Raw genomic sequence first — 25,861 nt, forward strand, 5'->3', positions numbered from 1 at the left:
TGACGTAGTCAATGACGCTCCTGTATTAATTATGCACACCCTTAAAACGCCCGTTTTGACCTTTAGGCACGCCTGCGTTCGGATTTCCACTCCCCGTTTTCAAGCACCTTCCCCTGTTACCACCCACATACGCCTCATCCTGTCACTCAAAATAGCAGGCATTCGCTATTTTGCGAGCACATGAATTTCGACCGCACTGACTGGTTCGCGCATGCGTATAACGATCCGTACGCATGCGCAGTTGGCCAAACATCGCTCGGAGCGAACGAGCTGCCGCTTACGAGTGGCTCTGAATCAGGCCCATAGACAATATGGCGGTTATTTAGCGTTAAAAAAAAAAAAAAAAAGTACTTTTTTTTAGCTTTAAAGTCACATTTCTACATTGTGTATCCCAGTAATTTGTCCACGTAGGTCATTCTCGATTGTTCAGAGTCGCCCCCTTACATCTGAAGAGGTGGTACTGAGTAAGGGCATGTGCAGCACAGCTAGATGTGTACTCATTCCCGTATACACCTTTTGGGTTCCGGACTATAGACAGACAGTAATTAGTTGGCTAATGTAGACATTAGCCACCAGATGTTAGACAGTTAATAGATAGAAAAGGATAAAAGTTTGACACAGACAAAAGTCAGACACACTAAAGTTAGACATGTAAAAAGTTCGACAGAGTCAAAAAGTTCGACATGAAAAAGATCGACACAAAAATGGTTGACACATTTTATTTTTATTTTTTTAGGATTAGGCACTTACTGGAGGTTTAGGGTTAGGCACCAGGGGGGAGGGTTAGGGTGAAGATTAGGGCTAAAAAAAAATAAAAAAAATAAAATAATTGTCGACCATTTTTGTGTCGAACTTTTGACCCTGTCGAATATTAGTGTGCCTGACTTTTGTTTGTGTAACTTTTTTCCCCGTCTAACTATTGACCGTCTAACATCTGGTGTCTATCTAGACCATAGGTCTTCAAACTTGGCCCTCCAGCTGCTGTGGAACTACACATCCCAGCATGCACTACCACCTTCTTGATATAACAGCATGCTAAAACTATGGCAGTGCATGCTGGGATGTGTAGTTCCACAGCAGCTGGAGGGCCAAGTTTGAAGACCCCTGACCTAGACATTGTCTAACTAATTACTGTCTATCTCTTATACCACACCCCCACCTTTAAGGAGGCACAGGCCGGCTTGGTGCTACGAAACACAATAAAGACGCTGAATATCAGCAGCGCTAACAAGCCACTTTTGACCCCTCCAGGGGATTATATTTCCATCATTAGCGCTTTTACCATGGTACATTATATCAAGTTGCAGCTGTCTGCTCGCAGTACATAATGGACATTTCCACTCGGAGAACTGCAGGAAATAAGATTCCCATTTCATCAATCAAGTGGTAAACAACAAATGTGCATGTTTTTGTATATTATGTTATATATAATGTTTCGTATTCATAATAACAATCCAGACAATATTCTCTCGGGTATATGACACTTCATTACATTGTTACATTGTATACAAATAGGGTAGTGTGACTTTATCATTACTGTACTGTATCTATGCTACCTTTAGGGGTAAGTAAACATTTGTACTCCTGATATAAAACTACTGGTTCTCAACTGGGGATCGGTATGATTTACCTCTGGCCGCAAATCCCGACAGTGGAGGCCCGGCAGAGGTGAAGATCCCGACTGCGCTACAGGCAAGTATAAACTAACCTAACCCTCGCCCCCCCTAACCCTAACCCTCCCTTGGGGGGGCCTAACCCTAACCTCCCCCAAGTGCCTAACCCCGCCGCCTAAACCCAAGTCTCCCACGCGGGTGGGGACCCAACCCTAACCTCCTCCCAAGGAGGTGCCTAACCCTAATCCCCCCTTCCCCTAGCCTAAACCTAACACTCCCAGGGGGTGCCTAAATCTGTTTTCCCTCCGGGAGCCCCTAACCTAACCCTCCCCCCTGCGGCTGTCCGCGCCCGGCTTACCTTCGTTCGGGAAGCAGGCCGTCGGTCTCCCGGCGTAGGTAAAATGACAGGCGTCGGGATCTCGAGGCCTGTCATTTAACCCTTGCTGGGAGTAGACAGTCGGGAAGCCGGCGGTCGGGATTCCGTCCGTCGACTTCCCGACTGCTTCCCCTCAGCTGTATATACAGTACATGCAAATACGCTACTTTGCCTGCCTTTTCCTGCATGCGTTCATGCCCACTTTTGAATGAGCCCCTATTTATGACTCACTGAATTGCGACAAACCATAAAGCCAGTCAGACTCACTTGGTTACTTAAAGTTTATATGAGCTGGAGATGCCACATGTCTGCATTTAGACACAGTAGAATATTTGGATAGATGGGGTTACATCTGGCAGTATGTCGCTCCAGTCCAGTCTCTGCTAATAGTATAGTCCATCACAGGCTTTGTCTGCTACTGACAGACCCAGCTTTATCATCCTTCCAGATAGCAGGGGGCAATGTTAATGGTCGATAAATCCTTTCGTGAAGATTGAATAAAGGTTAAAACTTTTTTCAGTACAAAGTATTCAGGGACAGATTAGACAAGTATGGAACTATTGGCTTTACAGAACGAATCCACTTACAGTATCTATACTCTGATCATGTACAGGAGAAATAGGACGGGATCGGTTATCTGGAACGCTGTGATACACCTACAGTAGGCCGACTAATACAGCTGTCCAACGTTCTCTACATCAAGGTGAGAAAACAAGGAGGACAGTAATGCTATGAATTAGAGGGGGAGGATAGTAGACAAACAAATAGCAGATTGCACGGCGTGGCAGTGGTTAGCATTGCTGCCTCACAGCCAGGGCCGGCTTGAGGCATGTTCGTCCAGTGCGGTCGAACAGGGGCGCCACTCCATAGAGGGCGTACCCCTCCCAACATCACGATTTCAGCGGGACAGCACTGTTCCGCTGTTTCACCTGTGGGCCGAAGTGTCCCACGGGTGGTCTGGTCGGGAGGTCAAGCACCCCCACCGCAGCAGCTGTGCCGGACCCCAAAGTAGCTGAATGGATGCCGGGAGAGGGCTGGAGGAAGCCCAGCTGACAGAGTGTTGGGCTCGCCCCAAACCTGATGTTACATGGGAGGCATGCCAAGCTGGCACACCCCCAAATAATGGCATTTAGGGGGCATGGCCCATATTAATGAGGTCACGCCCCCATTTCCGGAAGTACACAGCAAAGCCACGTGCGACAGGAGGGCGACGACTGCCCAGGAGGCACAGGGCCCGGCTGTCCCTGCTCACAGCACTACAGTCATGAGTTCAATTCCCAACCAAGGTCCTATCTGTCTGGAGTTTGTATGTTCTCCCCGTGTTTGCTCGGTTCCTCTCACACTTCAAATACATACTGGTAGGTTAATGGTCTTCTGACAACAAAATGAACCCTAGTGTGTATATACACAAGAGGTGTCCCATAAACTGTCAAAAATAAAAATAGATAAATCAAAGCGTCCAGACGCAAAACATGCAAGAGAGAGATAAAGAACTGTAACGTAGAAAACAGAGAATGTATATAATTCCAGGAGATTGGAGGAACATTGTTCACATACACAAAAGGCAGTAGGGAATAACATAACTATATACAGTATTTGCAACTCTCATTTATAATAGGCACATTAATGACTACAGAGTTAAACATCTAGTGACTTTTTTGGACTCAGTAGTTAAAGTGATAGATCAGGGTGTATGATAAACCTCATTTAGATCACCTTACAATAGAGAGTTACTATACGTCCCGGTTTTCCTGGGAACGTACCGGAATTTAACTCTCTGGCCCGACGTCCCAAAAACCAATCTCCAGGATACCCAATTGTCCCGGTTTCGCGAGGAGACGAAGGGCAGCTGGTCGGGTGGTGGAGGCAGGCAAGAGGGAGGTGGCATCAGTTTAAATTTGGCGCCGGTCGCGAGCCAGAAGCCGATGAGAAGCAGAAGCCAGTAACAACTCGCCGCGTCATAGCTCCACCCGCTCTTGGCGTCTGACACCACCGAGCGGGGCCTTCAGTTCTGCGGTGGTGGTCAAGCAAAGACGACGACAGGTGAAGAAGAAAGATAGGTTAAAAAAGAAAGTTGGTGAGGACGGTAGAGAGCTATAGGTGGTGGAAAGCAAAGAGCTAAATGAAGCTCCACACTGCAGCATCTCCCAGCTTACAGGTCGGCGGCCTTGGCCACCAGAAAAATACCCCTGCACCCTTAGACCACCAAGTGTTAGGCATTCAGTCCATGGGTGCAATCAGGCCCCCGGGACATGTTAGGCGGACAGAGGGCCCATGCCACAAGTATAAGTGACTTTGGGCATTAGGCCCAGGTGACTTTATATGCCCTATGGTAGGCAATAACCTGAGCAATGGCGTCACAATGGGGGTGCAGGCCGCACGCGGGTGTCACCCGCCGAGGGGTAACACCAAAGTGCAGACTCCCCCTCTGGTGACAGGAGCCGGGTGCTGCACTGTAGAATTACGTGCAGCACTCGGCTCCTGTCACAGTGAGGGAGCCAGCACTACAAACACACTGGTCCCCGGGGGGCAGCCCACACCTCCTGGACCCCCCAGAGACACTAAAACCAGGGTTCGGGTGCGTGGCCCCGCCCCCACATGCAAGGCCCCACCCACTTGTCCCAAGGCCCCACCCCCTTTCCCTGGCGCGCACGGCTGCACTCATGCTTGTACACCCACACCGGGTGCAACTAAAGGTGAGGACGCCACTGAACCTGAGCTCCTGGTGAGTGGCTGGGCATTAGGCCCCGTTCGCTCTTTAGTGGCAGATAGTAGAGAGCCCCTCTTACCCATGTGGCATAAAGCTCCTTAACAACATTATGCCACACAGCAGGTGGTATACTGTGTATAAAGGAGACTACTATTGTGTGGCATACAGTTTATAAAGGGCACTAATACTGTTGCTCTGAGACCCTTGAGCCGCTCCTGTGCTGAGCTTGTATTGTATTTTTTTCCCTCACTTTTTGTGAGCATGGCCACGCCTCCCTGATTTGGCCACGCCCCAGTGTGCTTGGCTTTTTTTTTTTTTTTTAATATAGCAACCCTATCTTAGCAAGCACATATCTGGTTCCATATCCCACAATAAATTCAGAAACTGAAAATCTTTGGCTTTGAGTCACTGATGCAATACACTATCACACACCCCATTTTACGCTTTCCTGGAATCTGCACTTTGTTGCACGTCCCCTTATTCACTAATATGTTTCAATGGATCCATTTCCTTGGTTCAGTGTTAAGTTCGTCACACTGACCCCCAGATAGTACGCAACAAACACGACCCACATGCAGTGCAATGTACTAACGTCATGCTGCACAAGCCTCTGTTACTCTAAGTGTTAAATACTCTACAGTAATTCACAGAAACAAACTTTACATACACCTTGTACTGTATGGGTGGATAAAGATTTTAGTTTTCTGAAATTGACTATTTTACTAGACAATTTGATTTTTTCACGTACACTCCAAAATGCGTGGACATTTGACACGTGGAGCAAACGGTTTAAATGAAATACAGTCAAACCCCAGGTGAGGAAAATCTGTAAAACAGCACAAAACAAAAGTAGAGTAAAATAATGTGAAAAAAAAAGGTAAAACCGTTAAAGGTGTAAAAATTTGTGTGTAAAGAGTTGTTGTCTGTGACACACTGTAACCATGACAACTGCCATGTACTGTATGTTTTTTACGCTCATTTCCCTAAATATTTGCTGTATTTCTCCTCTTTCCTGGGTGTTAGCCAGGAGTAACTCATATGTGTGCTTAATTCAACATGTATGTGATTATTAAATTATCCGTACACATGAATAGCGCACTCACCCGGGGACGTAGCACAATACAAAGCGAAATAAAAAACAAGCAAGGTACAAAGAGACCCGATTCCCTTATGGGATCCGTTTGATCTGTCAAACAGAAGATCTTAGCATGTTTCGTACGTACAGCTCCCTGATGGATTCATTCTCATCCAAGTTTGTCTGCCCACACTTGCGTAGGCCTGCGCGATTATATACCCAGCAGGGACGACTCTCTCGATGCCGTTGCTACGGCATATTTTGCAACCCACGGACAACCTGCAACCTCTATCCCCTGAAGGGTCTTTCCCTTGCAGACAGAACATACGCAGGGTCAAAAGTTTCAAGTGTTACATTTACGTGCCATGATAGAAAAAAAAAATACATTACTGTATATATTGTATTGTCTTTGGTGATACATCATATTAGACAGCCGTATTAAAATAGTCGTGTTCTTCAGAAGGACACATCCACTACCACTAAATAGTCCCACCAGGGTAATGCATTGGGGTGCATCACTCCCCAGATACCCCCACCATTAACTCTTAGTTGGTACTACTAGTATTGTTGCCCTGGAGAAATTGGATGGGGGGTATGTATTGAATGAGGCACCTGAATGGATGTCACAGATATCCAATCAGGTCCTGCATTTAATATACACTTCTCATACTAAATCACTAGGGTCAGATTCAATTAGCTGGGATGATGCATCGGAACCTCTGGTGATGTGTGGCTGAGCGTATTGGTTACTACCATAGGAAAAGCATTTCTTATATTTGTTCACACCTGTATGGAGCACCAGCAAAACCAAGCAAGATTTTACTATCCTAATACGCCATCAAGTGTTAAAACACAAAGGACCTCATTCAGACCCGCTCGCAAGCGGGTCGATGTTTAGGCCCTGAGCACGCGCAAGCCCCGGAGCGAGAGAGAAATTCTCTCGCTCCAGGGCTCGCTACCAACGGGACGGCTGACTATGTTGATCGACAGCTCTCCCAGTTTAGTAGGCGGGGAGGGGGGGTGGTTTCACAAACGAAGGCGTTCCCTTAAGGAACGCATGCCGTTTTGTGGGCGGCCAAACTGACATCAGCAGCGATGTCAGTGGGGAGCTTCCTGCTCGATCAGAGCAGGAAGCTCCCTGGGGCTTGTGGTTGCCGAGACCCAACCTCACGGGTCTCGTCGCAAGCCCCGATGGTCGGTCGCTAAAGCTGTGGGTGGTAACTAGCTAGTGACCAGGAGGCCGCACTTCAAAAGACAAGCGGCCACCCACATTCAGAGCGAGCGCTCGCATTTTGCGAGCGCCTCTGAATGAGGGCCAAAGTCCTGATGGACCCCAATGGTTATTTTTAGCAACTTTTGTTAGTATAGCACCAGCTTATTGAGTTGCGCTTTGCAAATGGCTAGTTTAATCTGCCACCTGGAATGGAAGGAAGCACTGTAAAAACTAAAATTACAGAACTCCTCTGCCCAGTAGCGGTAGGACTTTTTACTGTAAGAAAATATTCAAAAATCTCCAAAAATAAAAGAAAAACATGTGATTGGTCTTTCCGAGACTATTAGCTACTTGTATCCGATAACGGAACACAGCAGAGGCAGTTAGTTTGTGAGCCGAACAGATGTCCGCGAGAATGCAGGAAACAAATTCACTTTCTACCTTAGTGAAGTCACTACCTGCTGCCTATTCATTTACTGGCGATCGCAAAAATATGGGTTTAGCCACGAAATTGGCGGCCACGGCAGGATCCAGGAGGCCAGTGCGCTTCTAAACCGAATAGTAGACAAATTATGTAGAAATACATTTATTATTAGAAGTAAAAAATAAACTGTATATTAGTATAAAGTGAATTTAGGTCTTGATTTTTCTTCAAGAAAACTAAAAATTTAGTTTTCTTCTTTAAAAAGAAAATGTTGCTCTAAAACAGCTTTAGAAAAATAAAAATGACATGTTCCAATTGAGTAATTGTTATTATTTGTCCATGTGTGATATATGGATTCTTCATGCAGTATCTTGCAGATGAGCCTAAATTGTCTGTAAAAAAAAAAAAAACATCAATACCGAGGGCTAATGCTTTAGATGGATCTCTCGGCGGTGACAAAATGAACTCTGGAATCCAACCACCTCGACAATTAATTCAATCTCCTACTGTCATCTCTTCCACAATTAAAAGGATGAAACCATCTGAATAGCAACAATAGGACGCTAATGAACTATGCGAGTCCAAAAACATAAATCTTGGTGCCGCGAGGTAATCGATACAGAGCTTGAAGGTGGGGAGATCGTCCCGCAAGCCAATCAATCTGATCACTTTTTACGTTTACGGAGCTTTGGTCATTACAGGAGGACGAGAGGAGGGGAGCGAGTGCAGCAGAGGTTTGCCAAAGTTAAACACTGAGAAGAACGTGTGCAGCAGAACGTTTCCTTATCGGCCCCACTATAATAATGTCCTCTATAGAAGTTTTTAAACACTGATGCGACACTGCATTCATTAGCACTGTCTCTACAGACAATACAGGGCTTATGTAGAGTTGGGCACATTTTGGGCAAAAATAACATGCAGGTGTAACATGAGACTGAATAATGGTGCATTTTGCGCATCTTCAGAGATGGAAGCAGGGGCGTATCTATGATGGGTGCAGACAGTTAAAATATACTTACCTCTCCGTCGGTCCGGCGCTAGCTGCGGCGGATAGAAATCACTGTGAAATAGCCACGGCGCCCATTTTCCGGCGATTCGTGCAAGCGCAGTAGAGACGTCCCAGGAATGCGGTGCAGGCGCCATTTTTCAGGAGACCTGCGCATGCGCAGTAGACCCTGGCACAATGCCAGAGTCTACTGCACCCCCCGAAGAGGAGGGGGCCCGATCGGAGTCTGCGTCCGGGCCCTCTCCTCTCTTAAAGCTCCTCTGGCTGGAAGGAGCACAATACTTGCCCAGCTCCGCATGCATGTTACAGTATGTGCGCCAAGTTATGCCAGGAGATGTATCACAATATAGTCTGTCTATAGCAGGACAATGTTATTAATGCCGAGGGCGGGATGCATCAAGCATCGCATTTTAAATGTGATACATCCCACCACTTACCGCATTCATTGCGGTGGCATTTATTAACCCCTTATGCACGTACTGTACAAATGCAATTACAATAAGAACTATCCTTTGCGGTGTGAGCAGGGGCGCATCTATAATGGGGTACAGGGTGTGCGGGGAACACGGGCCCCTGGGTCCAGGGGGGCCCCGCACTGCACACCCTGCACCCATCATATTACTTACCTCTTCGGAGTCCAAAGTCGGCGCGGGGGACGGGCGTTGTAGAACTGCTGCATTTTCCCGTCATTTGCTCAGTACAGGGAAAATGACCTGTGCGTATATTATAGACTCTGGGCGCACTCTAGTGCCCAGAGTCTATAACTCCGGCGCTGACCGCGCACAGCTCAGTGCGCTGCCGGCTGCCAGACGTAGAGGAGGGGGCCCGTATCAGAGACTGCACACGCGCCCCCTCCTCTCTAGAAACGCCCCTGGGTGTGAGGACTTCTGGATTTATGACCCGGGAGTCCTTCTGTGCATGTGCAGCCATTGGCAAACTCATGCCTGAGCTGCGGGGGACCCAGGGAGGGATCCTATTGGATACCTCTTGGGAATGACCTATCGGGTACAGGAGTGATACATACAGGGAATGCAGTCTAACCTAACAAACAAATGCAAAATCCTTCAGTCCTTCAAACGTGCTCTCAAGACCCACTATTTCATCGAAGCCTTCCAGCTCTCATTTTAATTTGCTGCTACACACTCCTCTCTCCCTGCCTACCCCTTCTGTGTCACCCCTGTCTGTCTGTCCCTCCCCCTTAGAATGTAAGCTCCTATGAGCAGGGCCCTCTACCCTCTAGTGCTTCTCCTTACTATACCTTCATCTACTTCTTACGCTCTACCAGGGCACCTAACACTTCGTTGCTTTGCATTGTTACTTATCTGGGTGTTATGGTCATGAATGTAACAATGTATATTATCCATGTCCTGTAATGTATTGTACTGTACCGTAAGTCACTGTAAATCAATCTGTTTATGTACTTTGTTGTTTGGTGCTGCGGAACACTTGTGGCACCATATAAATAAACGATAATAATAATAATAATTAAAAAAAGAGTACTAATAAATTCAATCGAATAAAAAAGTATAGTGACGATGCTCCCTCTATCCTCCATAAGAGCAAAATAGTCTGAATCTACATATACAAAGCAACACAAATGTGCAATTTATACCCAACTATACACATCAGTGTCTCAAACAGACTCCCTGACAGAGGACATGCTGGAATGGAGTTCCTTTGACAACTTCAAAAGCAAAATGTTCAGAAGGTGTTACATTTTGCATCTAATCCTGATGTTCTCTCAGGATTGCAGAAGTCCTTGTTCTGGAGTTCTGTAGATCGGTCATTATAGCTGGGCACACACTGCGTGACCGAGCTACAGAGGAGTAACAAGGGCTCCCTAAAGGCCCTCACAATACAGGGCCCCTATTTACACACTAGGAGTGGCAGTACATGCTGACACTCTACTACACACCAGTGAATGGTCAATGGTCCTGCTGGGGGCGCTCTCTGGACGATGGCTCAAGATCTGCTGGCTGAAAAGCAAGAGCATGAATCGCTTAGAAGCTACACTCATATGCCTAAGGCAAAGGGAACCCGGCAAATGGGGGTATTAGAATGTACGTGATTTACACTATAGGAATACATTTGGGATAATTGATTTATATATCGCATTTGGACGTCACAGTGAAATACTGCTTTTTCCAGGAAAACGAAGAACAGACTCAGCAGGTTCCATCCTGAAGGTAGATGAATTGTTGGTTGGGGACACCAGAATTTCACATAGACTGTAACTTACTTGCTGTACTTTACAGCCCTTCCATTGAGTGTGCAGCGCTCTATTGATTATTCTGTTAAACATGTTACTCTGATGTACGGCCGACTCCGGGAAACCTGCTTTCCATAGTTTACTAGGCTACTAAGTACCTAGGAGGACAGTGGACTTGCTGTGCTCTATAGCACTAACAAAGCCGTTGCCCTGGCCTGGCCCCCAACCATTAGCAGGCATGCTGTAAGCTAGCACTTGCAATGCTGTATAATGTTATGCACCTTGTTCAAAAGCTTACTGTACATTAAAAAGGAAAATGGCAGAAGTGATAGAATTAGGAAAACCTATTGACAGGGGTGCATCCAAATTGATGCAACTAAGCCTCAGACAGCAGATAGTTTTAAATGCAGCAAAATGTGCAAAATAATTTAAAAAAAAAGGCAAAATTATTGATGAAAAAGTCTCAATCAATACATTGTTTACATTGTTGGTACATGTAATAAGGCTTCTATCAGGAATCCAAGAGGGGTGTAACGGCCCTAATTCGGTCACCATCTACATTACCATGTGCAATAGGCTTGTGAGACAGCTCGTAAGTTTGTGAACTACAATTGCCAGCATGCTTTACCATCCCCTGGAGTGACAATAACTTTTGCATAGCACATCACAAGTATCACTGTTTCCATGGGCACAATAAATATACATGTTGTATATTTTATAAGTGATTAAGAACGGATTTATTTCGAAAAAATGTATCCTCAAATTGCCTTAAGAATGGGAGACTTACCCAGATAAGAAAGCAGAGAGATCTAAGGAAGGCAATTTTAATCTTAAAATATGTAAATTATAATGGAGACGTTTTCAAATATTTCAGCCTCATATCTCACATTTAAAACCACCTAGTTACAAGTCTTCTGTGATCAGCAATATTCTCTGAGCTGGCAGCTAATTCCAAAACTCTGCATATTTATCGAACATTATCGGACGTTTCAAAATGCAAAATGATACACCGTTTGGCACTACACGCCATGTGTCCTATATTTCACCTTATTAATATTTGTAGAATCTAGCAGATAATGACAGCTCCTGACACAGATTACCATCACAAACCGTACCGGTGAGGTACCTGCTCTATCGGGAATTCCAACAAGGTTACGAAATTATTTAGCAATTTAGGTCTTTGTATTATTTTTCAGAGCAATTAGATCAGGCACTTGCCGGGATTCATTCCCGTGGATCCGTCACCTGCACAGGATGGAGGCAGCAGTCTTGTAGGCTGAACCAAAATTTGGCTTTGTACCTCGTGCCTCAGTGAGGTCAGTAGTTCCTAGGGAATCATGGGCACACTTTGTGTGCAATTCCATTTACGTACAGTACAAAGGGGGTCATTCAGACCCACTCACGAGCGGCAGTACGCTCGCAAGTGGGTCGATGGTCCCCACTGCGCATGCGCACGTCGGAGGGAGCTCCGTCGTGCGCATGCGCGAGACCCGGCGAGCAAAGGACTTTCCATCGCTCCGGGTCTCGCACCAAAGGGGGCATGCTGTCGATGTTGATTGACAGCACGCCCCCTTTGGTGGGCGTGCCGGGGGCGTGCCTGCTAGACGGAGGCGTTCCCATGGGAACGCCTACTGTCTGAAGCCGGCCCCACTGACATCACTAGTGATGTCAGTGGGAGTGATTTTGGCTCTGATAGAGCCAAAATCACTCCTGGGCTTGTGGTTGAGAAACCCGACCACAGGGTTTCACTCGCAAGTCCGATGGTCGCGATGGTCAAGACCATCGCGACCATCTTGTTGGACGCTCGTATATGCTGTGGGTGGTGACCCACAGCTATACGAGCGTCCAGGAGGACGCTCCATTTTAATGGAGGAGGTCCCTGATTCAGAGCGAGCGCTCTGGTCAGAGCGTCCGGCTCTGTATCAGGGCCAAAGGGCGGAATTCAATTGTATTCGCGGCCCGCATCTCCTGTCTAAAGTGACAGGAGATCGCAGGCCGCTATGCAATTGTCCAAGATGTTTGTGCTGATCGCGCCCATAGAGGTCAGGTTTTGCCGCGTAAAGCAGCTAAAGCCGACCAAAGTGCTGGGCGCGATCGCAAAAAGTGATGTTTGGGCACCCAAACATGTCACTTTTCGCACATTTCAGCTCTCATCCTCGCTGGGGCTGCGAGCTGAAATGTAGCGCTGACAGCTCATCGTGCCCGACAGGAGCAAGAATTGAATAGCTCCGTCGGGCGCCATAGGGGCTAGAAAGAATTGAATTCCGCCCATTGAGTCTAACTCAAGGTCTTGACTACTTTTGATGCTGGACCCCGCAGTTGTCACAAAGGGTTTGCCGCAATCTCGCCAGGTCCCATGTTAATAAAAGCAAATAATCTATGCAAGAAAATAGGGTCTTTGGTCGGAATTCAATTCTTTCTAGCCCTTATCGCGCCCGACGGAGCTATTCAATTCTTGCTCCTGTCGGGCACGATGAGCTGCCAGCGCTACATTTCAGCTCGCAGCCCCAGCGAGGATGAGAGCTGAAATGTGCGAAAAGTGACATGTTTGGGCGCCCAAACATCACTTTTCGCGATCGCGGCCAGCACTTTGGTCGGGTTTAGCTGCTTTACGCGGCTAAACCTGACCTCTATGGGCGCGATCAGCACGAACATCTTGGACAATTGCATAGCGGCCCGCGATCTCCTGTCACTTTAGACGGGAGATGCGGGCCGCGAATACAATTGAATTCCGCCCAATTAGTCTTGAGCTAATGCCATGTGGGTTATCTGGGCATGAATACCTTGCATGTAGGTCCATAGAGGTGCAAGCTAAGAAAAAAAAACGAATTAAGCATTAAGAATTAAGGTTTTCCCTGCCGTACATAGCCAGCAGGTAAACAGAGTCGATGGTGGCAGTGAGGAGGGTCTTGTGGCAACACAGTGAGTAGGGGGCACAATCCTAGCATTATATTATGCGAGCTGCTTTTCCTCTACTGTTCTGTCATTTAGAGGTGTGGCTTCACCAGCGGGGCCATTTGTGGAGTCACCAATTAACAATTAATTATTTTAGGTTCTTTAACCAGCACAGTCTATTTTATAATTATTGCAGGTAATAAGTTAATGTGAATTACGGTATGACTGCAATCATCAATGAGCATCTTACAGGCATGTTTATACGGCATAGATGAGATGTGCAAGATCAGGCTGTGTATAAAATGTCATTTATGGTATTATAAAATCAGGAGATAAGCATTCTATATAAACTACAGGAATCAAAATAAATAATTGACAAAAGGTCTTTGGTCATTAAGGGGACATTGTTTTTAAATTAAAGCTCATGAATACAAAAAAAAATGTCCAGTAATGTTCATTATTTTTAGATTTGTATATCAGCGTTCACATATGTGATCAGACCAATAATAATGGACTATGAATTTCACAAGCTGGCACCTAATGTGTTAACTGCGGAAGATTTCCTAAGCCCTGCGTATCTCTAATGGTGCATACACACACGGTCAGATTTTGTGTCAGATCTTAGCGATAACGATTTTAAAAATCGTTCATATCTGAGAAAATCTGACATGAGAGCCTGCAACGATGAACGATGCACGTTCCCGATTATCGGATAACAATATCTGACATCTGATGTGTTTGCAGTCAGATTTGGACGATTTCATTCATTTTAATACTGTCTGAAATCGTTCAATCATTCAAATCGTTGGTAAAATCGTTCAATCGACCGATCTGACCGTGTGTATGCACCATAAGATTGCCACAACTTGTGTGCGCAGTGCTACAGAGTAATCCTTCCACAAACACGGTCATAACTTAACACCTTGCGTTAATGTGTCTTGCTTCTGAAGCCTCGCCCAGTATTAACAATGTAACACGTTTGCTGTCACTCGGTGACAATAGGCTTGCAGTTTTATTTCTAGAGAATCATTCTACATATGCCATTAGTAATGTGACAATTCACAGTTCTTTTCTTTTGCATATAGATTTACAAAGTAACGACATACTGTTACTTCTTAAATCATATCCTCCATTTAGTAAGATGATTGGCAAATTAGTGCTACTGTAGGAACATCCCTGCTGCATTTCGGTAGAGAATAAGCACACGTTACAGTTTCTGTAACCCACCTACTTGTGAGCTGTGAGAGGATATTTTCTTAAGCATCTTATTTAAACTCCCTAACATAACTAAATCACGTTTGAAGACTTGCGTCTCTGCTACTGCCCTGGAACTACAAGTCCCAGTATGCCTTGCCAACTTCTGAAAGTAGCAGTGGTTATAAATGGTGCATTTTACACCAGGCAGCTAGCCGATATCTACATTGCACAAGTAGATAGGTTAGGAAAACTTTAGTATATGCTTAATTTTTGTCCATATCACTTATAACAGAAGGGTTAAGAACAATAACTTGCAAATTTACTTTATAAATGGTATTTATAATATATTATTTAAATTTTGTTAATACTTGACACGACCCAGTGACAGCCAAGGATATATTAGCCCTTATTTTAGCCTGGCGTACGGTTTGAATGAAAGACCCCATGGCGTACGTGAAGGATAGAAAGACTCTATTACGGACACGGGACAAGGTAATATGCGCAGATGTTGAGGGATTGCGGACGAATGGGCAAGTTTCAGATTGTTCTTCCTTGAAAACAAAGCGGATTCATGTTGGAAGCGGCTCAGCCTGGGAATGAATAATCACTCGGGGAAGGTGCTTACGCTTTAAAAGGAGACTTGAGAGCCCACGGAAGCAGAATAAAATAGGTACGCCATATGGCGTTTGCCAGATGTTCCTTCAGTGGTGTCACTGGCAGTTGTGATAGGTTTCCCCCTGAAGGGGTTACACCGTGATACAGAGAAGCATCCGTGACATGTGTAAGGGCTCAGCTAGGTTTTAATTTGTCAAAACAGATCACTGAAGGCAGCAGCTTAATTCAGACCTGGGCGCTGATTAACCAATTTCAGAGCTGTGAAATTCGGAGACACAACACACATTCGGGAACTTGGCATTGACCTTCTCAGGTGCTAAAATTGGGCATCCATCAATAGTTAATATACTAACCTTGTTTTTGCACATATGAAAAAAAAAAATAAAAAAATGCACTATTGATCCGATATATCCAAACAAGAAATAGGAAAATGTCAACATTGCCTATTTCACTGTGATAATGCTAAACGTCACCGGCTCGATACGGGGCCATGTAACAGGGAGTAATTACTCAGCGGCGGGGAGGGCGCCCAGAGCCGCTCACTTGCAGAAAAATACTTTGTTACAATAGAAATCCAGACGGTTTATTATCATTAAACGGCCAGACAGATGATTATTAACCTACTCGTCTAGTGCCCAGGTGAATTTTATTTCTGGTGGGTCAGATGTAGGAGAGGGCGATCAGCGCTCTAGCTGGCAACAACATGAGGTTTTAGCTGGTGATTAGGCTCATTAATGTATTGCCCAACACATGACAAGGCAGCGGTATCAGGGGCCTATAATAAAGGCAAGGGGTATCAGGGGCCTATAATAAAGGTATCAGGGGCCTATAACAAAGGCAGCGGTATCAGGGGCCTATAACAAAGGCAGCGGTATCAGGGGCCTATAACAAAGGCAGCGGTATCAGGGGCCTATAACAAAGGCAGCGGTATCAGGGGCCTATAACAAAGGCAGCGGTATCAGGGGCCTATAACAAAGGCAGCGGTATCAGGGGCCTATAATAAAGGCAGCACAGTCAGGGGCCTATAATAAAGGCAGGGGTATCAGGGGCCTATAATAAAGGCAGGGGTATCAGGGGCCTATAATAAAGGCAAGGGGTATCAGGGGCCTATAATAAAGGCAAGGGGTATCAGGGGCCTATAATAAAGGCAAGGGGTATCAGGGGCCTATAATAAAGGCAAGGGGTATCAGGGGCCTATAATAAAGGCAAGGGGTATCAGGGGCCTATAATAAAGGCAAGGGGTATCAGGGGCCTATAATAAAGGCAAGGGGTATCAGGGGCCTATAATAAAGGCAAGGGGTATCAGGGGCCTATAATAAAGGCAAGGGGTATCAGGGGCCTATAATAAAGGCAAGGGGTATCAGGGGCCTATAATAAAGGCAAGGGGTATCAGGGGCCTATAATAAAGGCAAGGGGTATCAGGGGCCTATAATAAAGGCAAGGGGTATCAGGGGCTATAATAAAGGCAAGGGGTATCAGGGGCTATAATAAAGGCAAGGGGTATCAGGGGCTATAATACAGGCAAGGGGTATCAGGGGCTATAATACAGGCAAGGGGTATCAGGGGCTATAATAAAGGCTGCACTATCAGGGGCCTATCATAAAGGCTGCAGTATCAGGGGCCTATCATAAAGGCTGCAGTATCAGAGTATCAGGGGCGTATAATAAAGTCTGCAGTATAAGGGGCCTATAATAAAGGCAGCAGTATCAGGGTATAAGGGGCCTATAATAAAGGCAGCAGTATAAGGGGCCTATAATAAAGGCAGCAGTATAAGGGGCCTATAATAAAGGCAGCAGTATAAGGGGCCTATAATAAAGGCAGCAGTATAAGGGGCCTATAATAAAGGCTGCAGTATCAGAGTATAAGGGGCCTATAATAATGACAGCAGGAGCCTATAATATTAATAATGATAGCAGGAGCCTATAATAATGACAGCAGGAGCCTATAATAATGATAGCAGGAGCCTATAATATTAATAATGACAGCAGGAGCCTATAATAATGATAGCAGGAGCCTATAATAATGACAGCAGGTGCCTATAATAATGACAGCAGGAGCCTATAATAATGACAGCAGGAGCCTATAATATTAATAATGATAGCAGGAGCCTATAATATTAATAATGATAGCAGGAGCCTATAGTAATGACAGCAGGAGCCTATAATAATGACAGCAGGAGCCTATAATAATGACAGCAGGAGCCTATAATAATGACAGCAGGAGCCTATAATATTAATGATGATAGCAGGAGCCTATAATAATGACAGCAGGAGCATATAATAATGACAGCAGGAGCCTATAATAATGATAGCTGGAGCCTATAATAATGACAGCAGGAGCCTATAATAATGACAGCAGGAGCCTATAATAATGACAGCAGGAGCCTATAATAATGACAGGAGCTGATTGGTTGTTACTTTCTCTCTCTCCAAGGCTTAGTACATAGACCATTTCTCTCTCTTCACAGCTTAATGAATAGACCCCAAAATGTTGCCAGTGTGTAATTTACCCGGAGTTATGATTGCAACAGACAAAAGGGGTCTATTTACTAAGCTGTGTTAGGAGATAAAGTGAACGGTGATAAGGTACCAGCCAATCAGCTCCTAACTGCCATGTCACAGGCTGTGTTTGAAAAATGGCAGTTAGGAGATAAAGTACCAGCCAATCGGCTCTTAACACAGCTTAGTAAATAGACCCCAATGTGTTGGGAATGTTCCTGTCATTGGGGGAAAGGTTGCGGAATGCAGAGCAGGAACACAGGACTCCAGTTACCCCCGATAGCTCGTGTCACCTCTTGGCTAGTACACTGTACTGTATGTGCAATTAGCTTTGTTCTACTAATTAAAGACACTGTATATGATTTATTTGCCTTATTATTCCTCCTGTCTAGCGCTGTCCGATAAAAACCTACTGACATAAAGACTACAGTTAGGGGTTATAGTGGAAACACGGATTTGGGTAGTTTAAGCTTTTCCTGCAATGTAAGGCCGATTGTGCACAGAGAGGGGCCATGACTAAAGGCCCCCATACATCAGAGATTGATTGCAGCAATCGTGCAATTTGCAATCGATTGTGCATAAAAATCTTTCCCTTTTTCAATCGATTGCAGAATTGCCACAATCGATTGAAAAAGGGAAAGATTTTTATGCACAATCGATTGCAAATTGCACGATTGCTGCAATCAATCTCTGATGTATGGGGGCCTTTACTGCATGTGATGATCCGTACAAGTAGATATATTTTGTAAAGTCACAATTAAAAAACCTCAGTACAGCAATGAATAATGTAATATATAGGAGGACACACGATCGCGTGGCAGCATAAACCGATTGCTTTACAAACGACACATTTAGGAGATGTAAACATCGCCCCATTCATTTATTAAATACCTGTTTCCAAGATCTGCCAGCTAAGCCAGGAATCTGCCCGTCTATAGAATCTAAATCAGATTATAGACGGTCAGCAATTTCAGCACATTAAAGGGCTTTTTTTTTTTCCCTTTTTACCATTTAACAGATATAATTAACTCACCATTAGTTTTACTTTGAAGGCTCAGAATTAAACATTTTTTATATATTTTTTTTCTTCCTTTTGTCATGTAACGAGCTGCCGGCTTCATGAGCGCTATCGTTCTAGCAAATGTAATGTTTTATATTTAGTATTCATACAATGGCATGAACAGAAATCTAAATATGTAAATGATATCAGGGCATGAAAACAATATATCAAACAAAAAGCAGGCTACTGAGAGCGAAAATCAATCTGTGGCCATAGGCAAGTGTTTGTCTCCCCCTACTGGCAGGAGAAGGCAACACGGCAGGATAGAGTGTAGCAAACACAGATGGGTTGAAGTTGCTTTTTTTACTCACTAAATTGGCTTTGCTGTAAGAAATGTTTGTTTTTAGGCTTTGCCTGTCCTGGATAGATGCCTCTAAAGTGCCATTAGCCTCAGATTATGTGCCTCTTCTGTTAATTGTATTTATTAAAAAAAAGAAAAAAAAAAAGAACTGTGATTAATCTATTATTTTCTGAATGAAGAACCTACGAGACAACGACATGGGGTAATCAAGTTCAATGCACTCTCGCAAGAAGGGGCTGAACATCCACTCAGGGGAGTCATTCCCAAAAACTTGCTTTGAATGATCGTTTGGTGTCCAGATTTGTGCCAATGCAAGCCAAGCAGGGACTGCAATTGCAACTGTTATCTATTTGTACATTGCCCACCTATGCCACAGAGCAGTACAACGGGGAAATATGTTCTGCTTAAGGTTTGATGACAGGTTGCTGGGGGAATGACTTGTATTGATCCGTCAGTCTGGCTGCGCCGTTCGATGTCACGCTCTTAAATTACCTGCCCACAGATTTCAGTGCTCAGTCAGTCATACCGTCCTCAGCAATTCCTCTATTCTTACAGTGAGGAATATAAATGCTCTGGCATCATTGGGAGAAATAAGCTTCTATTTACAAAAATCAAAACATTATCTAGAAAATAAACATTTTGAAATCATAGAGGGGTCTATGTACTAATAATCGCAGTACTGCCGCGATTATTATGTACCTAGCTGACCGGGGATATTTTAATTTTTAAATAAAAATTCTACTGGGGAACTTGCAGGGACAACGGTTGCGGTAACCACTGTCCCCCGCACAGCGTCAGCTTCTGGGACTGGCCGGGGGCTGCGGGAGAGAGATTGAAAGATCTCTCTCCTGCACCTGGAGCCCCCATAGGCTTATAGGGGCCTATGGGGGCTCCAGGTGAGCTACTGGTGCTAAACTCAGAAATGCTTTGCTTTTTTTTGGGGGGGGGGGGGGAGTTTAGTACATGGGGGTCAGATTGTGCTCCCCATTGATAACAATGAGGACCGAGATCTGCAGCGCTAATTAGCACTTTGGCGGAGGTTTCTGTGAAATTTCCTGCATTGTGTTTATTAGTACATAGGATCGATACATAAAATTATGCAGAAATTGCAAAGTCTGCATCATTTTATGTAAAAATCAGCTTGAGACATAGGCCCCTTAATGTCTAATCTAAAAATGTAATAAAATAAAATATATGCTACAAAAATAAAAGTAGAACAAGGGATGCCCCATGAGAGAATTAAAAAAAAGCATTTTAATCATTCACAAGTGATGTGATGTGAATATGTATATAGTCTTCTAAATAATATCGGTTCACGCGTCATTGCTTATATTCAGCGAGTTCTGACTTTAGAGCTCATTTTGAAACTGAGGAATAATGCGCAGGATACTGTATATTATATATTATTACAAAACAAACTCTACAATCGTAAACTCTTCGTGAAAACATTCTACAGGGCTAGAGAGGTGCCGCAACTGGTGGATCACACATGCTATAATGGTGAGCAATTATTAATAAAGGTCACTGTGGCAAGTGAGCATGCACAAAGAAATGAATACTCCAGGTGGCAGGAAATGTCGTCCTTACCAGTGTTTTAGAGTCAGTATGGTGCAGGAATGGGCAGCAGGGGGGTCTGGGTTACAATTAGATGCAACTGCTCCTCGGGAAAAGACTAGGTACTGCACAGTTCCTAGGCAAAACCTTTCCACTAACATTAGAAGTTATGGATTGGTCAACAGGGAAGTCTTTCCACCTCACTGGCCAATCATCATTGAGGAAAATGCTTCGTGTGTGTACAGCAGTTCATTCCTGTAGACATTTACGAATAAATCTATTTTTGGCCCAAAGTACTGATAGAAGACTACATTTAGGTGATTCGCAAGAGAAACTAGAAAGCCAATTTAAAAATGCTTATTGCACACTGGTGACATACCGTACCTAGAGTTTTAAATTGAGGTTTTTATTTTTTAAATGCCAATGAATCGCACAGTTGTGAATAATTAAATGACAAACACCACCCTTGGAAAGCCATCCAGATTCACCCAGCACCACAATTCAAAACATGGAGCTCTATACATTTGGCAGTCTGCAAAGGAGGGCATTTGTCCCCCTCAACAACTGAACTGGGCACCTCCACCAAGTCCACGCCTGGGTAAAGAGTACCAGCACCCCCAGCCCTTGGTGTTCCTTGCCCCACATACAGTGTGTACACCCACTCTTCGCCAGCCACTGCCACCTGGATCTCCACCCACAACCACCAGTGCTGCTCCTCAACAACTGACCCGGGCCCCCGCCAGGTATCTACACCAATTCCAGGCCTGGGTAAAGAGTACCAACATCCCCCCCTCCCTCTTGGCATCCCTTGCCCCACATTCAGTGTGTACACCCGCTCTTCACCAGCCACCACCACCTGGATCTCCATCCGCAGCCACCAATGCCTCTCCTCAGCCTGCTCCCTGGCTTTCCCTCACAGTCTACCCTGTCATCTGCACAGTTGAGAAGTGTCGTTTGTGGTGAGGAGCCACCGTGGAGCACCAAGTCCAGACAAAGTAACAGATAGGCGCTCAGCTCCGCTCCGCCTCACACAGTCACCGGCGGCACCATACTACAAATTACACAAAGTGCGCATCTAACTCTGCAGACCTAAAAACAGCACAATCCGCGCCCCGTATTGAATCAATGGGACGCAGCAAGTTGCTTTCAAATCTGTGATGATCCCGTATTCCACGGAAACTGGTGCCAACTCTATCTCTAACACACATTACTGCTATCAGCCATTACTGGTGCTTCTAGGAGGGAGACTGGCAAGAGCGGAGGCAGGGTCATAGGGATGGAGGCCAAGCAACTTTAGTGATTGCACATTGGTATGCCAAGTTTTGGATGATCAGTGCAGATACTACAAAAATTTAGATTGGCGGTGGTGTTGAAGAATTTAATCATCATTAATGATTACAAAGACAGACCTTTCACCTCATGGATGTGGAGATTATAACAGCCAAAAGATCAAATACTGTCCCTTATGTTGTTTGATAGTAAGATATTGCTGTAAACCTCTACGGTGCAATGCCATAACAGCTCAACCAGACTCTATGGTAAAAACATATAAACATGGTGCAAAAGGTGTCATTCATATGTTACCCGTGGCAACCAACTAGGCCTTTTGCTTAGATTTGCTAAAGAGAGTCCAGCTCTTCAATCATGGAATCTAACAATGGTCTACGCTGGTTGGAAGACTTGGCTGACAGTAAGACATCCAGATGTGGGGAACATTTGCAAATCAACAAATAAAACTATAGTCATATACACAGTTATATGTTATGTGAGAACTAGGCAAAAAAGCCAACTGCATGACATAAACAGTGTACAGTATACAGATCAGGTATAACATAAAGTATACAGGTAGTACTCACCACAGCTTTACTCCCAGTTATCTGCATGCAGGGGTCAGCGTAGAGGGATTAGAAGGTGAAAAAAACAAACAGCACAAATTAGTAGTAGATTCAAGCAGGTGCACTATGCAACTACGTTAATAAGTATGGTTACGTAACTAGATTACCACATGAAATTATACAAAACCCATGCTGTTTTTCACCAACACACAGCGACGTACAGTAAACATGCATTAGTGGACCAATATATATTAAATAGTAGAAACAAATTGTTTGCCCTGCACCATTATTTATGGACAAATGTTTTATTCCGTTCACACTTGACAAACAGCTACAAATGACAAAATGGCGGACACATGCATTTCAGGCACTGTGGAGCAAAGGTGATGACAAAATGGCGGCCTCAGACATGCTATGCAAACAAACATGTACAAAAATGACATATTATAATAATATAAACATTTTGTTATTTATTTGATCATCACCGCTTCTGGATATAGGCAACTTTATGATACCTGGGCTGAAACCCATTGGATCAAATTGGATCGTAGCTTTCAACAGCCCAAAGTTGAACCATGAAAGCTAATCTCTGATTGGATGCTGCAAATAAGTGGACAAGTACGGCATTTACACCTTATGACTAAAAACACAACCTTCGTAAGATGAAAAACTGTAACGTATATTTGAACACAAATATTATAGACAGAAACATAAAAGAAAACCACAGATAAAACAAAAATCCCTTTATTTATGGGAAGATAGACTTATTTAACATAGGGGCCTGTGGCTGTAGCGTCACCAGCCTGCCAGCACCATATGAAAGCTGGTTTGATCATGAGAAGGATTGCTGGAGGCTAGCACTTTAAAGAAATGGGCTACCTGCAGCTCTACAGATGTTATGGACACGTTTCTCTGTACAGCCTGCTGGGATGTGTAGTTCTACAATAGCTTGAGGGTCACAGGTTACCCTGGAATCAGGTCCCCATAAATATGACCTTCTACGACATCATATGGTTAAGAGCGCTTTTCTTAGGCTTCACGCCGCGTCTGTCAGATCTCGTTATCCCTGTCTGCCTCAGGAATTAGAATATTACTGGAACCACATTGGCAAAATACTATCCTTGCCTGCAATATCCAAGAAATAATAAATTATGACATATTATTTTACGCTGAAGCTTGATGCTAAGAGAAGAAAATCCCACACATCGTGTGAATCTTCCCAGGATAGTGGAAAGTGAACGTACGTGGAAATGTGCTCGCATACAAGGCAAGGTGATTGCCAATAACAGGGATTCCAGGTCAGAACACAGACCGCTTTATACCCAGAACGAAGGTCTTTTCACTGTAACTCTGACGCAGTCCAGTAAAAGAATGGGATCTTAATAAAACAAATTGCTTCGTATAAAAAAAAGCCACATAATACGTTAACTCTTACTGCGCTGGAACAGCAATTTTTCTTTAATTATTATTTTTAATAAACTGCTATAACTGATGTTTTATCTCCTCAAAATGGGTCTTGAAACCATAAATGGGCCCCTCTGCCTGTAGATGGCTCATGTAATATATTAACAAAACACGGTCCATGACACTTTACGGTTATTTCACCAGAATGAATAACTGCGACCTTAAAGGAGACAGGCACTGCTTTACTCTTGATTGGCATTGCTGGGGGGGTAATGGGAGAGCTGCGGGCGTTGCATAGGAGGCGAGAGTCAGATGTTGAAACTGCACCGTCTATAGACCTGGTGCAAGTATGGGAGCTGAGCCGATGGTGGCGTGTACAGAAACGCTGATGGTATTACAGCGTGCAGAGGCACTGACAGTGGGCGCCACAATCCTCGCACGTGCAGACACCAGGGGAAGGGCTGATACCACGACTCCGGCAAAAGGCGCAAGAGTGAACGCAGCTGCTCCCATCTCTGAACCAGGCCCAGCGAGAAGTTTGCGCTTACAATTCGTCTATTATATAAAAATATAATAAACATTTTTCTTTTCATTTTGCCATTTCTAAAGAGATCGCTCCAAACATTTTTCCAAGAGGTTTCTATTGATTTTTCTTTGCGCACTATCCAACTAAATTTACAGATAGAGCAGACTTTGTTGCAGTAGTTCGTCCACCTGGCTCAATAATTAGCATGGATTAGAGAGACCATTATGTTAGGTTTACTCAAACCTCGAATACTGGAATTATAGAGATCTGATCCACTCTAAGGAAACACACTGAGGCCCGTATTCAATTAGAGGCGAAAAGTCGGAAAAGTTTCACCTGTCCGACTTTCCGCCTCCTTCACCGGTTTCAGAGGTGAAAACTTTCCGTGCGCGTCCCCGCTTTTCACCCTATTAAATTTCAAACAAGCGAAAATCGGAAAGCAGCGATTAAGGAACATGCGGTAAGTACTTTGAGAAGTGGGGAAATCAGTCTGTACCCCAATAAAAGATGCACTAACATAGGTAATCAATGTACATGTGTACCAACACCCCTAATACAAGTGTTTGGGGGTACTTAAGTAGTCTAAATTGCTTCTTATTAGCGTCTTTGTAAAAGTGGTGAAGAATGGCATAAAGCAGGATTTTTTGGAGAAAATAAGTACTCCAGTCAAATTTGGGGTACTTGAAAATGGGTGCTGGCATATTGTTAGGACTCTGAAGTGAACTTTTAAAAACCGTCAAAAAATGCACCTGCAATCCTAAAAACATCTGACCCATCCTTGCTGGCCCCCAAGAAGGCTATTTTGCTAGTTTTTATGCTTGTCCCCCCACTTTTTACTTTTTCGCTCCCAAAAACGTAAGTACTTTTTTGGGGTGTTTTGAGGTAATTTTTATTTTTTATTTTCTTGTTGATTTATCCTTTGGGGAGCTGTCCCAAGGGTTGTCCTTTCCCCATGTTTGTACCCCAAAATAATGATTTTGCACTTTTTTTCACCTGCTATTCACAGGAGATACTTTTCCGCCTATTACATTGCATTGAGTTTCCGTTTAGGTAAAATCGTCCTGGAATTGTTTATGGAGATACTTTGAAAACAGGCAGAAAGTCCAAATCCACGGAAACTTTGACAACAACTTTTTGACCAACGGCACTTTTCGCCTCTAATTGAATACGGACCTATGACTGTTACATGAGGAATGAAAAATGTCAGCAACTGGGGAACTTGATACAATTTGGGTCCTAAAGGCCCTGAAACGCGTTGGGTTTGTCATGTTTAAATATTAAAAAAAAGGTTTCCATTTTCATATAATACATTACAGGTACGTTCTTGGATATTTCCCGAATGCTGACCAC

General features: G+C 44.4%; 1 protein-coding gene across 3 annotated transcripts in view; it reads right to left on the reverse strand.

Moving 5' to 3' along the window:
* The window catches only part of DIAPH2 (diaphanous related formin 2), a 1,301,891-nt gene that overhangs the window by 1,165,688 nt on the left and 110,342 nt on the right, over positions 1-25,861 (reverse strand). For all 3 annotated transcript variants that reach the window (XM_088475573.1, XM_088475574.1, XM_088475575.1), the window contains one exon: positions 22,603-22,623. In XM_088475573.1, coding sequence (XP_088331699.1) covers positions 22,603-22,623 — 21 coding nt within the window. The remainder of the gene's footprint in view (positions 1-22,602; positions 22,624-25,861) is intronic.

The sequence above is a fragment of the Taudactylus pleione genome, unplaced genomic scaffold, assembly GCF_031769625.1.
Source record: "Taudactylus pleione unplaced genomic scaffold, aTauple2 ptg000174l, whole genome shotgun sequence".
Taxonomy (NCBI): Eukaryota; Metazoa; Chordata; class Amphibia; order Anura; family Myobatrachidae; genus Taudactylus; species Taudactylus pleione.